Consider the following 15,816-nt stretch of genomic DNA (forward strand, 5'->3'; position numbering starts at 1 on the left):
ATTAATCCTGCAGATCATGCAACTAGGCCTGTGTCCACAGTTATCTTTGCAAGTACACCCTGGTTAACAGGTCCGGAATTCTTGCTGCACTCAGAGGATACAACTACTATGGATGTCTTCAGTCTCTTAGACCCTGAGATTCTTCCTGATGTTTCAACACTTGCTACAAAAGCTGACCAAGGATTTGACTTGGGTTGCCAATTCTTTAAAGAATTCTCTAAGTGGACAGGACTTAACCGTGCTATTTCAGCGTTTCAAAGCCACACCACATTATTTTCACAGTTGCCAAGGATGGTACAAGCACTTTTATTCGGCTTATCAACAAACCTATGTTTCTTTTGCCCTCTTTTGAACTCTTATTTTGTTTCATCAGAACTTGATGCAAGAGACTCCATTGATTCCTAATGGAGAACTTTCCAAGGACATGGTGTTATTAGAATGCCATATTTGTTGCATTGCATTTTTCTTCCTTCAGTTTTTCAGGCCACAGGAAAGGAACTTCAAGCAAAATTGCACTGTAGTTTATTTTGCATTTCATAACTGCTGTTATGTTTGATATAATATGGTGATATCTAAAGATACCAGACATGAATGTGCTGCCCCAGCAGTTAATTGTTTTATTATGATTACCGGTAATATAAATTTCTGTTTATATGCATACACATTGGTATACTGTCACCTATTGGCTGACTAAAGCTATATTGCAAGTTGTTTCATTTGCTTATTTATTTATATATATTTATATATATATATTTATTTATATATATAGTTCCTCCCATAATTCTTTTGTGTTCCTGCCTTCCATGAGCGAGGAGCTTCTTCAGAGGAAGGGAAATATTCCCTTTTGACCTCCAATCCACCCAAAATAAAGAATCGTTGCGGATTCCAAGTGTCTGGTGAGTTCAGCTATTTGTCAAAGATTGCCCTCAGTGGTTGTTACCAGCTACATCCAGACCAGGCAGAGAGGTCTCACGGGGAAACTCAGCCATTATCACAGCAAATGTGTTTGCTATCTATCTATAAGTCATCTGTCTGTCTGTCTGTCTGTCTATCTATCTTTCTAGCATTTTCTAAAATGTATTTATTAAAACAAATTTAAATCTAATAAACTTGTTTTTTATATTTCTAAAATGTGCAGAACTACAATTATTTATATGACAGGTTGTTTTCTGTACCCAGGCAAGCTGTTATATTTTTTGCTGGAATGCTCCTCCGTGCCCTTCTCTCTCTCTTCATGTCCATGTCAATAGAAGAAGCACTGCCATAAAAATTGGTATTCCACACCACAGGACTTTATGAAAAAGAAAGATTTATTAGTACTTCAGAGTACCCAATGCTTGGGTCACCCTCATCAAAAAACTAGAACAAACATGTTGGTACAGGTATGTAGCACCTGTATAATGTTCACTCATTGTTTTCACTGGTGGTATCACTTGACCCTCAAAAAACGTGCACACATCCTGGTTACCATTTCCTGGAAAAAATTATACACTTCCTGGTTACCATGTGCATGGTGTGATCACTACTTTTCCTCTTTTGTTTGATGTCAGTAATAAAGATTACAAATTGACCAAAACACTAAAACATGTTAATTAATTTTTTCAGCTGGGCTCTTAGGGGCACAATTTTGCACACCATAGTGCTCTTACACTTGTATCTGGAGCAATATTAAATGACCCCTATATTGTATATACTGTTTGCCATTCACCAAACAAAAAAGAGCTAAGATAGCATGAACAAACACTGGTTCTTATTAAAATTCTTCAATTAAAAGTTATGTGCAACTTTTCTAAATGTCTGACCATTATAGAAGAGGTACCTCTAAAAGAATCTTTTTTGTAGAGGTATTGGATTCAGTAGTTGCTACCCTGAGCATTGTAGCAGGTAAATTCCATTTATCAGAAGCATTTTCCTGTAAATGCAGAGGGGGAAATAGTTTTTACCCAAATAACAAATCATGATATTTATAACATTTACTAATCAGTACAGCGTTATTTTTTTCCTTACCTTTAAAACTCCTTTTTCTTTCTGATGTTTCAATAGTTTCTTATGTAGTAAATAGTATGAAGCTGTAACTGGAGAGGGCCTGTTATTCACCAATGTATTGATAATCTCTGAAATACTGAAATCCAAGGATTCGCTCATGTAACTTAAAACAATGGGATTCAGCTCATCAGGGCGCAGCCTGTAAAAAATGGGATCTTTTAAGTCAAATTTTTTAAAAAAAAAAAAAAGCATAAAGGGAAGAATTTGTGAAAGAGAAAGAACTTCACTGTGGAGTAGTAACCCATATCAATTAGCTATGGCCATTCTACTTTAGTAAGAGTGATGAAGGCAAATGTCTGACTTTGTTGCTATGAGACAGCTTAGGTTAAAAGAGCTTAGTCTGGGCTGATTTTTAGCCTGAGTGTAAGGCTGATAAACAACCCCTTGGCTTGCATTTACTCGTGTGCACGTCTACACTGAGAAGCACTATGTTGGTCTGGGTGCAGACATGCAGGGGATCGTTTATAAACACTGGATAGTAACTCATAGCAATCAATTGAAACAGCCCAATGTGGCACTAGCCGTATGCCAGATATTTACAACAGATTGCACTAGAGCATCCAGAAAGAAACAATATATAGATTTCCTAACATTTTTAATGAGTACAATAATCAGTGGTGCAGGTTATCTAGAAGAGTCAGAAGTTGCCTTTCCCCTAAGAATACTTTTTTAAGAAAGTTGGCACATGTGGTGTTTTGACTACTGATCAATGGGAAAAGTCAAATGTTTCCCCAACTCCAGCATTATAAATTAGTGCAGGACCATACTCATGGTGCCCATGGAAAGAATCAGGCATTTTGTTCACTGCTACAAGTAGCCATGGCAATAAAAATGCTTTTTGTTATCTATCCCTAAGAATCACTGTTGTTGTACAGGAAAGATATAATATTAATTCCTCTTTTTACATTCATGCTTTCTAAGTCTGCAGTATAAATCCTAAAGTCAAATGATAATATATTTATATGTATGTATATCAAATATATATTTATATGTGTTTATCAAATAATAAATATATTTATATCATTATATGAAATACAAATCCTTTTGGAATCGTTTTTAAATGGTAATGATAACAGTAACCTTATTATGATTCCCTTTCTCATTATGCCCAGCGTTACTTTGCCTTGTCGAGAAATCCTCTAAAGAATGGCAATTCAGTGAGAGTTTCTTTCTTTTATTATATCACGCTTTGCGAGTAACAAGGTGTTATGAAAACAACATGGTTTTTATGATTTCCTGTATTTAAATCCAAACATTTAAGCAACACGACTCCTTACTACGGTTATTATCATCTCATAACACCTGCTGTTGAACTCATGACTTCCAAAGTGTAAATGTGCAAATACAAGACATAGTGGCGGACTCACAAAAAAATACTTTCCAAAGGCATCAGAAAGCTGGTAGGGAATCTGTTCTACATCATTTAGCACTGTACGCTATGATAAATAGCAGCAGACCACAAACAGGTTGCTAACATTTCCTGTGCCCGCATTTACAGCCCTCAAACACAGGATAAAAACACTCACCTGGGCATGTTTTATTATTCCTTATAAATTATGTGCAGAAAAATGTCACTTTAAAAATGCTGGGGAACATTTTCATTGTTTTGCCTTAGTGAGAAGCACTATGCACTGCATTGCTTTATACCAGGAATCTAGGAATGTAGTTTTTAATACTGGACTATGAACAGATAAGACATACATGGGGTAATGGGAAGAAAACTTATTTTTACGATGTTTGCGGCTGTGACAGCTCAGTACATTATACTTAATCTACGCAAGTGGCATTGCTATTGGACAGAAAATTTCAGTGGTCCATCTGCTAATGTTCATAACCAAAAAGAGGGTGCTTCTTGCTTGGTAAAGGAGTCCTGCATAAGGGCACAAATTGAGTCTGTAGGTATGGATACATTCTTTAGAATTGTTAGATCTTCTCATCATGGCTATATATATATATATATATATATATATATATATATATATATATATATATATATATATATATATATATATATATATATATATATTTGTGTTTACCCACCCAGTTCCCAGTGGAGATGCAGCTAGCGGGCAGCATACCACACCCAGATTTTTGCCACCCTAGGCCTGCCCACAAATCTGAGCCTGCTGCTGAAATGAGCCATACCTGTTATCAGCACATACAGAGTTTCTGCAAGAAGAGTTAAGAAGTGGTAAAACATATGTTTGGATCAATTACCTATTTCTAAATGAAACTGCATTCAGTGTTTTTTGTAGAAATCCGTCATTTAACCATTTATCTTCCATTGCTCCTTTAACAGTTGGACGCTTGTCAGGATCAGGCTCCAGAAGGGTGTGGATAAAATGTACAGCTCCTATGCAGAGGAAAATAAAGAGTGTTCTGTCACCTCTTTGACTTGGTGATCTCAAAACCTGTAGTCCATATCAAGCCTAATCCCCAAAACCAAATGCTTACTTGGGTAAGATATACATATACATGAATGTATACTAAGCAACCTAGTGCTTATAACTACATGTTTATCCTTGAGGAAATTGAATAGATCCAGATTCTATGCTCATATAATTCCATGTTTCTCTATCAGATAATCATTTAAAAGTAATTTTAGTGAATAATCCATAAATTTACAAATACAATAGATTAGCTTCTCATCCTTTTTGATCAGAGTTTTTCTCCATAGAACTAACACTGCCATAAACTGAAAACATTGTATGTCTGGAGGGAGATTCAAAACAGGCCCTTGCATTTCAAGTACTGTACAAACAGTAAGTCCAAACAGCCCCCCGCATGTCGAAAAAAATGGTGACTGTCAACGGCATGTTACTGCAGCCAATCTACATAGAATATTTAGATTGCCAATCCAGGCCATATAGGCAAATACTGTAATGTAATCTGAATCTATATGCACCAGATCACATAGCTGATACATCACTGAACACAGAATATTTCCATACCTGCAGAAATATCAGGTGGGATGGGACTTATTTCTCCATTTACCATTTTTTGATGAAGATGTTTAATATTGAATGGCTCCACAGTAAACGGTAGTGTTCCAGTTAGCATTGCAAACATACTGACCCCTCTAAAACAGACAAAAATGTTTTAAAGCAAACCAATTAGAGCCTAATGTGTGTTAAATAGCATCATCTAGGCCACAAGCTTGACTGATATACCCCAGTCTCCATTAGTTGTGTTCATTTGAAATAGACTGCTGGCATTTCTAGACCCAAAGATGGGTATAAGGGTGTAGTACTCTTACTGAAATCTGTTACATAATCAACTAGACAATTGCTGGCATAATCTGTCAACAGGATTATTTATGGTTACAGTAAATCCCACATAGTGAAAAAATATAAATCTGAAGGCTCATTTGTGTGGCTAGGTAATAATCTTGGTTAAAGAGGAGAATTATAAAATATTTTATTATAAACAGGTCTAGCTTATTGTGGTATTATTAAATTACTAATAATTTTTACTTACATTGACCAGACATCTACCTTTACACCATATTTTTTATTAGCTAATAATTCTGGAGCAGCATAGGCAGGGCTACCACACTGGGTGTTGAGAAGATCCTGGGAAAGGCCTTCAACTCTTATTGTGTTGCTTAATCCAAAATCTGCATTAGAAAGTGAATGTAGCATTATACAGTATATACACACAATAATCTGTACTATATAATATCAGTACATAGGTTTATCAGTGTCCAATTGGTAATATGAAAGTATTTCTTAATTCCTATTGCACCCCCTTTAACTGCAGCATTCCTTAGATTCTTTAAAATCCTTTATTGCTTCAGGGCTAGATTAGATCTTCGAATAAATTTGATGGGCACTCTAACCTCTGTGAAGCTATTCAATAAAAATAACTTATGGAGTAACACGTTCTGTGTGGGGAAGAGTGGACATTCCATATAGATGTGCACCCTATTATAACACAAGGAGGGTTATTTATTACACCCCAAATTTGTCTTATTATTTTATTTAAAAAAATATTTGACTTTATTAATTAAAAAACTCAAATTAATCGAATCGGGAAAAAGCCGATAAAATCGTACAAAAAGCCAAACTGTCCAATTTTTTCAGACTTTTTTCCCGAATTGCTCGAGTTTTTCAGGTTTTCCCTGAAAATTCCAAATATTTTGGATTATCAAGCTAAACCGTCCAATTTGTTGGGCATAGTTATCAAGGGTCGAATTTCTAATTCAAAAAGACCAACTGAAATTAAGGGGGTTATTTACTAAGCTCCGAATACCCGAAATTCCCCGAAATCCAAAAAATCTTGATTTTTTTGTGTTATAATAGGCTTAAAAAAAATCACGAATTTTTCAGAATTTATTAAACCCCGAGGGCTAAAAAGCCAGAATATAAAATCACGGCATCTCAAACCTGTCAAGGTTGCATAAAAGTAGATGGGAACAGTCCCATTGCTTTTTGGTTGTGTCGGGGGTTTCAGTCAATTTCACGATGTTTTGGGAGCTTTCGGGTGAAAACTCCGAAAAATTCTGAGTTTCCGGCAGGGAAATTCACGAAAAAATCGTGAAAATCTGAGCTTTTCCCGCAAAGCGAAAATGTAATAATAAATAAGCTTTAAAAACTCAAGCGGGTTAGATCAGTTTGTAGCAGCCGATATTGAGATAAATTCGGACCTTGATAAATAACCCCCTTAGTCTAGGTTTTTCTGGGTCGAATAGGTCTATTTTAGATCTAATAGGTCCGTATTCGGCGAATTATAATCATACTAATTGAAGGAATAGCGCATTCGATCAAATTCAATTCAATTAGATTTTTCAAAGTCCACCAATTGACTCTTGAAAATTCACCTCGACCTTTGATAAATCTGCCTCATAATGAATAAAAGTAGGATTTTAAGCAATGTTTTATATACATCCATTAAACCTTTTTAATTGTAATTGCAACTAAAAGCAGTATTCATCTCTATCTTTGTTTTCCTATATTGTGTGCATTACTGTTTCTGACTATTGAAACAATGTAACAATGAGAAATGGAGTCTGGACTGAAGAAGCTAGAGTTAGAGGAGAGACATTGTCTTAGGAGGCAAGGCTAGCAGAGCAAAAAAGGACAACCAAATATTGATTTCATTAGCAATTATATTTACAAATAATTTCAAAACAATTACATTTAATTATGTTGGTTAAACATGCAAACATCTTCCCATGTGGAATTCCCCCTTAATTCCTGCTCTTACCAACAATTTTAATGTTGCTATTTTCATCCAGTAGAAAGTTTTCAATTTTGAGATCTCTGTAGATAAAAACACAAGACAAGGTAAATGTACAGTTAAGGTTGCCAACTTTTCTGGAAAAAAGTATCAGCCTTCCTATATTTTTATTTTTTCCTGCTTTTAATAACATTGAGATCAAGCATCATATTTACCAGGGGATACTATGTTATGGAATACATAACACTTCTGCCTAGCACTACCTTAGTTGGGGTATAATTATTGGCAAATTAAAGTAAGCATTAAAACAGAAAGGTGTAATGAACATTTAATACTGGCTCTGTCTGTTGTTGACTCCCCACCCTAGCCTTGAACATAGAGTATACATAAATATTTGGTTTCTGTAGTATTTACAACAGCACTTCTATATACAAGTCCTTGCTTGCTTGTATTTTGAGGTTAAACAGACATATCATATGTACTCTGTATCCCATATATTATTTTAATCTAGTTATACTGGAAAGAAAAGGTTTATTTGGATCTCTAGGCCCTCCTCCTGGAAAGGTGTAAGATAATGAAATGCATTAGTTCCATATAGTAAAGTCCCACTGGAGTTTTGCATAATTAACATATCTGCAAATTCTTGCTGCTTTTAGAATTAAATAGTGGTGAGCAAATCTGTATAATGAGAAAATTCATAAACCACATTGGAGTCAATGTACTTTTTTTCTCAGCATCTTTTTCTGCAACATTGGTTTTAATAGGTGTTTCTCTGCTGCAACTTTTTTTCTTGTAAAATACATTGTAGTCATTGTGTGTTTTTTGTCTTAGCAATTTTTTTTTGCTGTTGTTTCACATTTGCCAATGGTAAAACAAGGGATTTTGCCATGATTCCATGCCTGACGAAAACATTTTGCTTGTCACTAGACACAGTTATTATCTATACTTTATATCTAATAGTTTTCTTAAGTGAAAATATTGAATAAACCCTGCTAAAGCCTGCACCTGGTAGGAATATGGTAAAAATAAAATGAGGAAAAATAGATTATTTAACTGAAATAATCCTACCTGTGAACAATTCCATGGCGGTGCAGATGCTCCACAGCAGAAAGTAGCTGCCGAATATATCTCCTTACATCTCTTTCTTCCAGTTTCTTCTTGTCACATATCCTGTCCATCAGGTCCCCTCCCAGGCACAGCTCCATCACCATATAGTAAGAATTCTCAGTCTCCAGAGTTTCATAAAGCTGAACTATATTGGGATGTTTTATCATCTGATGTATGCGGGGCTCCCTCTTCATGTTTTTTAAAACATAGGAATCTTGTTTTGCTTTCTTTTTATCAATGACTTTCATGGCTACCTGGAACAAAGAAAACATGTTAAGACATTCAATTTTACAGTGAATCTACTTCTAAGATATTCATAAATTTACTAGACTGGTATTCACCATAACCATACATCCCAGAGGCAGAGCGCTGGTTTACCCCAAGTGACTTATATATGCATGCTACCAGCATAAACTATTCCACTCAACATCTTAGTCCATAATTTATTTAAAGTGACAGTACCAAAACCACAGGTCAACTGTACCAGCTCTAACCTAAAGCAGCCTTGTGAGATCTTGAGTTTAAAAGTGGCCATACACGGGCAGATTAAAGCTGCCGATATCAGTCCTTTAGACCATGTGTGGGGGCTCCTGACGGGTCCTCCCCAACGATATCAGGCCAAAATTTGGGCAGATATCAATTGGTCAAGTTTGATTTTTTTTGTACGATCCAGGACCGCGTCGGCTAGTTGATGCGGTCCTGCGACCCGTCGGAGCCCAATCGTAGTATCGTCGACCTTACCAAACGAGTGGATCTTATAGTCTATGACCACCTTTACTCAGTTTCACATCTCTGTGCCCCGTCCTATGTTAGTGTCTGAAATAATGTCCTATTCATGTTTTGAGCATCCAATAAGAGAAAACCTATTCATCTACCCCATGGAATATATAAAAAGTTTATTAATACATTGAGGAATGACCATGGACCATGTTATTGGACAGTGATCCCCAACCAGTGGCTTGTGATCAACATGTTGCTCACCAAGCCCTCTGATGTTACTCCTAGTGGCTTCAAAGCAGGTGCTCATTTTTGAATTTCTGACATGGAGGCAAGTTTTAGAGGCATGTGTACTGTCAAACAGACCCAAGGATAGTCTGCCTGTCCACATAGGGGTTACCAAGGACTGTATCTTTGGTGGACGTTGAGATCATTGTGGTCTCTTGAGGCAAATAGGTCACTGAAGTATTGATGCTCTGTAGCTGAGTAGTAAACCAATACTCCTGGCCACCCAACTGACATAATTTAGCATGAGTCATAAACTGGGGTCTTCTTTTAAATGATCAATCTGTTAATTTCTCAGCATAGTGTTGCATGCATTATAATAGTAACACCTATAGCATAACCCATAGTAATCTTGTGTTTACTTTCAAACAGATTACCAGTAAATGCTACCTGCTAATATGCTGTTTTTAGGCAAATAGAAAACTTATTATATTACTACTATGTATCTTGGAGCATATCCAGGTCATGAGTTACAGGGATGATATTTGGAATTTTTAATATCTGCAATGGGGGCCATATGGAAGTAGGTGTGCTGGCTAACGATCTCCCTCTTGTACCTCTTATACAAGATTCTTAGGTCTTCGGCCTTATACAACTTGCCTTCTGAATTCTATATTGCCATAGAACACAGCAGGAAAATCATTGTGAACATATACTCTTTCTGAACATATCAGTTATCACAAAGCAAGCAAACAGTAAATCATATAGCTCTAATACCTGTCGGCTGTAATACATACCTGGCTGTGACTACATAGGGAGTAGAATAACATTGCACCCTTTCAGGTGAGAACCAAGAATCCTGTTTCAAGCAACTAACTAACCTAACCATTTGCACCTTGACTGGAAAGTTGAGAGTGACACTGACTGAAGTGATTACCTCATTAAGCTTTTCCCACAACCACCCTAAACTATGTTAAAGAGAGGGTTCCTGTCGTTCCTTCCTGTTCTAATATTGCTCAAAAACTAAATGGAGCATGGTTGGCATGCAGTTGGTTCCAGCAGTGTTCACAGCCCATTACATGACCAGTGGGTGCTTTATAATGGAGAGCAAATTGTTGCAAAAATCAACAGTAGTTACTTCCAGGAAACTTAAAAATAGACTGCAATATTGGATACTTCATCAGCCAGTTTAAGTAAGCCATGGCAGTATATCAGTACATGCAATATAACGTGTACATTGTAAAAGTGATGTGCATAAAAGTACTGCTATATAATTAAAAATATCTTCTCTTGGCAAGTCTCTGACTAAAACAAAACATTGTTAGCTGCATCAAATGCATATGAATTTCAAACAGTAAACATACATGCGACTTGTCCCCTTACTCCAAGGATAGCCATGAACTATATGTCAAAAGGGGCCAGGTTTGCCAGATTAGGATGTGGCCGGTTTAAAATATTCCAGGTTTGCATTTAAGAATGTTGGTAGGTATAGAAAGATTTCATTGGGGCTTATTAATCAAAGAGCTAGAGCACAACAATCGGCCAAAGGGATATTAGCCACTCACAAAAATTTTGGGTGTTTTTGCAGTGTGGTTCAATATGATCCAGAAAGACCAAGTAGAATTAGTCCATCCAGTAAAAGCAGTCCAAGCATAATGAGAACTGGAATAATCTGTTTACTGTGTGTGATTAGATCCATTGCAATCATTACCACTGCAACTTTGGTGTAACCATCCAATTCTCCATTGCAATATTGTATGGTTTCAGTTACAAGGCCTAATGTTGACTTGGTTGACCAAATCAAGTTTGCGATCATAGTGAAAATGGGAGACTAAAGCTTAAATAAGTATGATTTGGAAAATGTTTTGTTGCTAGGCATCTTTAAATTAAAGTCAAATGTTAGCTAATAGATATTGCTAATGAAATTAAACAGTGGAAACAAGAATGTCCTACATATTTTTGATCTTTCAGGAACACAGCACCGCACTCAGGAGGAGAAATCAAAGTGATTTATTTCTTACAAAGATTTCCCTACATTTCTATCATGAACGTTGAGCTTCCTCAGAAAAAACAAAATAGGAACAATCATTATGTTGCTAGTCAGAGCTACCAGTTAAATGTCACACACGGTGGTGACCACATCAGTACAATGCAATGTGAAGCATGGAAGAATGCTTCATTTGTGTTACCAAGTGATTACTATTGGAATGCAGTATTTCTCTGACATGTTAGCATTTCAGGTTTATTTAAACAAAAATTCTAGATAATTTTGTTGCATTTCAGGCTTCATAACTTGCTATAGCACAGCATAACAATAGATCAAATGCAAATGTAATTGGGGTAAGAGCAATCCTGTGGTAGGAGGACTCAAGCTGTTAATGAATACTTGTTAGAGAGCTTTTTAGGGCTCTTACAGATGAGCATTTTTACCTGCGCTCCCCTGCGTTCCGTTTTTCTGCGTTCAGCCACAGGGGAGCGCAGGGATAGAAGCATTACATTTTTTCCAATGGAGCTGTACTCACACAGGCGCGTGTAGGCGCCGAACGCAGGAAAAATGCAGCATGTTGCGTCTCAACCTGCGTTCGGCGCCTACACGCGCCTGTGTGAGTACAGCCCCATTGGAAAAAATGTAATGCGTCTATCCCTGCGCTCCCCTGCGGCTGAACACAGAAAAACGGAACGCAGGGGAGCGCAGGTAAAAACGCTCGTCTGTAAGAGCCCTTAGACAGCAGATAGAAATATTACCAAGTAAAATACAAAATGCAGTTAACATTGTTAATTCCAGCTTACAGAGGGCTCCAAGGTAGTACTGGTGTGTGGGACACTTATCTATAACAAATTACTTTGTGGCAGTAGTTCTTAAACATTTAAAACATGTAACATAATAATACACAGGTGCAATCAATATGTCAGCACTCAGTGCCTCAAGTCTGTTTTTCTACAGGCAAATCTCTCACCCTACTGCACTGTCATCCACTTTAGGGGGATTCTTGTACTCTCAAATCATCTCAGGCTCCCCTGTACTGATAGGTGCCACCAGGATACTGACCCACAATCACTTTAACTGCTTGCTCTTCACAGCACTTACAGGTTTTGAGTAAACTTGTCTGAACATGTGAATTTGGAGGGAGCATTTAAAACTGAAATTAAGGGGATACACAAGTGGCACATTGAAGGAGGATTTTACAAGTCACCCAAGGCATTGTTACAGTGGATTGCTTTTTTTTTTTTTCACTATTTGCACACTTGTAGCATGGGGCACTCCAAGCCAATCTACTATTGACTGGATTGTCCCTGATCACTACTTGCCTTCAGCTGTTGTTAGGGGAACAGACATTTCCTTATCATGCAAAATTTTAAATGTTTTCAATAAATGCACATCTTTAGATATGCCCAAACCTCTTAATGCTTATGCAACCAAATCACATCTTTGTGTCTTTGTTGCATTCACCGCTATGATCTTAGTGACTACCCACCTATATTGCCTTAATAAATGAGCCCATACAGTAAGATTCTTGTATTCTCCTCTAATGTTAGATGCATTGGGAGACTGGGTTCTTGTCTTCTGTCCTGGTTTAAATAAATGTCACTTTTTGTTCAATACCTTAGGGGGTTATTTATCAAAGTCCAAATTTATCTTAATATTTTCTGCTACTCCAAATCCGCTCACATTTTTTATGCTTATTTATTATTACATTTTCCCTAAAATTAGATTTGCGGTAACAAAATCCGATTTTCAAGATTTTTACGTTTTTTTCTGAATTTCTCATCAGATTTTCACAAATTTCACGATTTTTTTCTTCGGGGTATTGCACGAAACTAAGCACACATCAAAAAATCATTGGGACTTATATGCATTGACTTATATGCAACCTTGACAGGTCTGAGATGCCGGATTTTCAGATTCAGATTTTTCCATCCTCAGGGTTTAATACATACCGAAAAATTCGTGCTTTTTTAAAAGTCAGATTTTATAAAAAAAATTCACACATTTTTCGTGATTTTTCCATTCGGAGTTTAGTAAATAACCCCCTAAGTGTAGAGCAATGTGGTTATACTATACATCTAAAATACTTTAGGTATCCTTAACAACAAATCAGAGCTGAAATATACATATTTTGAGTGATGTGATTTCCTCATTAGTTAATGAGTCAGCATTCTAATGACATTGATTCTAAACAGTTATACTAGAACAGTGATCCCCAACCAGTAGCTCGTGTGCAACATGTTACTCTCCAACCCCTTGGATGTTGCTCCCAGTGGCCTCAAAGCAGGAGCTTATTTTTGAATTCCAGGCTTGGAGGCAAGTTTTGGTTGTATAAAACCCAGGTGCACTGCCAAATAGAACCTTAATGTAGGTTGACAATCCACATAGGGCCTATCAAATGGCCAATCACAGCCCTTATTTGGCACCCCAAGAACATTTTTCATGCATGTGTTGCTCCCCAACTCCATTTACTTCTGAATGTTGCTCACGGGTTAAAAAGGTTGGGGATCCCTGTACTAGAAAATAGTAAATTAGTTGAATAGTGCTTTTAACTACAAGCATTTAATGTATTTAGCTTATAATCCTGGACCTTATTAGTGAATGTTCTGAGAACAGATATTATATATATGTATAAATCAGAATAAAAAATTTACTTTACTTTAAAACAGGAGCATAACTGAAGCACCTGGACCCTTAAGTAAAAATTTATTTTTGCCCTACCGCAAGCCACTGCACACCACTTGTAGCATTCTGTGGCCTAGGCAACCAAAGAAAAGCCCAATATTAATATTATAAGTATATAGATTTTACTCCCAGTCCCTTACTTGACCCTATAACTCCTGACCCTGGCCCTCTATGCAACTTTCGGGTATGCTCCCTCTATTGTTACACCACTGTATAAAGCCAACTTACTAAGGCTAATAGCTTTGACATTAACGGTAGCTGTTGTAATTGGTAATGTCCACGAACAATGCGATATCAATTAACGGTTGTAATTCTACACATGGTATCCTTAGTGCCAGGATTTCCCTGCAATGTGAGTTTAAGAGAAATTCCACAAGAATTATTTTCTTGGTTACACATGAGACGTGACTTAGCACCTGCCGTAAACAATTTTTTATGTTCAATAATTTTTATTTGGATTAAACATCACAGACATGTCCTCAGAAGGGGGAAAGAGGGGGCTGTTGACCCACCCTGACTTCAGCTGGTTCCAATAAATGATTTGTAAATTGAATTCCCAACAACACAAACAAGCCTTAATTAGGTTATTTTCTGCATTGTCATGAATAGGTTCATCTTCAGTGGGATGCTACCCTATGTGCTATTAGCTTACTTGCCTTGGAAAATTTTCTGCAGGCACCCATGATCACAGATCACGGAATAATAACAACAGCTACAATTCTATAGATATTGTCTTCAATAAGGAAAAGTCAGAAAGGGAGAAGAAAGGATAACATGCATCTCACAAATAAAGGTCTTGCATTTAAAGACTTTAAGAAGAGGTGGTTACTGGCAGATGTAAAGGTAATACAAAGCTAAAGTGTAAGGGGATTATAGTTGTGCTCAGAACCTGCATTAACAATTTGTGCAGCCTGTTGACCATCAATGAGATTAACACCAATAAAAAAATCACCATAACCACGGATTTGAAAAAACATGTTGAGCAACATTTAGTTATAGTAAGCAATGTTTTTTTAAACCATAATCACCCCAAAAAAGTTTTTTCTTCTCTAAGCATCTTTCCGTTTGTCTATGACTCATTCTGTCTATGTCAAATAAATACCCACTTCATTGTCCAAGGTTTACTAATAATGTCCCAATACATTTAGGTGCTCTGTACCTACTGAAGGCTATACTGTACTCTGAATAATCATCATTTAATGCAGTAAATCCTACTCCTATCATTACATGTTGAAAATGTGTAGAAGTTGTTCCTAAAAAATCGTAGGGTCCCTCGGATACCTTTTGTCCAGTGGGAATATGGAGTCCTTCCATCACTTTAGCAAAGGATCCTTTATTGATCATTTTCCCAACCAGGTAGTTTCCAACACGTTTAGTATGGGGAAAATTTTTCACAGACTCCGGCATCTTGGAAAAGCAAGCTATTATCTGTATTTCCTTGCTCTGACTTTCCCATTGTGGTAAAACTGTATCCAAGTTACCGTCGTTCAGTCCTTCATTGGTAACTGCAGGCATCTTCAACTCAGATTGACTAGGCAACTAATTCATTATCCATGTCAAAGAAGAGCATGTTTCTGTTTGTAGTGGTTCTGCGAAGCATATCAGGCCTATATCAAAGAACACAGACATTTCTGCACTCCTGAATACAGCCATGTAGATTTGCTCAAGCAGATCGGAGCTGTAGATTATTAGCCAAACCTGATACATGGTGTCAATTAACGCTGTGATGCTGCCTGTTGCAGAGACACCTAACACCAGCATTAACATAGAATGAACTGTGCTTTTTCACATAGTACAAGGTAAAGAGGACCAAATGTTAAGTGCACTGGCAGGTAACAGCTAAATTACATGTCTTCATTATTTTGTTTTAG

The 15,816-nt window shown here is 36.8% G+C and overlaps 1 protein-coding gene across 1 annotated transcript; it reads right to left on the reverse strand.

Annotated features, from left to right (window-relative positions):
• Positions 1–1,804: 1,804 nt before the first annotated feature.
• LOC108716171 (hormonally up-regulated neu tumor-associated kinase) lies at positions 1,805–15,460 on the reverse strand. Its single transcript, XM_018262304.2, has 8 exons — positions 15,227–15,460; positions 8,293–8,585; positions 7,252–7,307; positions 5,524–5,662; positions 4,998–5,125; positions 4,264–4,399; positions 2,008–2,185; positions 1,805–1,912 (listed from the first exon to the last, which is right to left on the reverse strand). The coding sequence occupies exons 1-8, from the start codon at positions 15,458–15,460 to the stop codon at positions 1,805–1,807; spliced, it is 1,272 nt and encodes a 423-aa protein (XP_018117793.2).
• Positions 15,461–15,816: the final 356 nt, after the last annotated feature.

Source organism: Xenopus laevis, chromosome 5L (assembly GCF_017654675.1).
Source record: "Xenopus laevis strain J_2021 chromosome 5L, Xenopus_laevis_v10.1, whole genome shotgun sequence".
NCBI classification, from domain to species: Eukaryota; Metazoa; Chordata; class Amphibia; order Anura; family Pipidae; genus Xenopus; species Xenopus laevis.

What these genes read in the sequence shown, in the direction of transcription:
- LOC108716171 (XM_018262304.2), bottom strand. Translation starts at nt 15,460, where the DNA reads ATGCCTGCAGTTACCAATGAAGGACTGAACGACGGTAACTTGGATACA. An exon ending in ATATTCCCACTGGACAAAAG is followed by an intron (nt 8,586 to 15,226) that starts GTATCCGAGGGA and finishes TCTTTGTTCCAG; the next exon opens with GTAGCCATGAAAGTCATTGA. An exon ending in CGCCATGGAATTGTTCACAG is followed by an intron (nt 7,308 to 8,292) that starts GTAGGATTATTT and finishes TTTTATCTACAG; the next exon opens with AGATCTCAAAATTGAAAACT.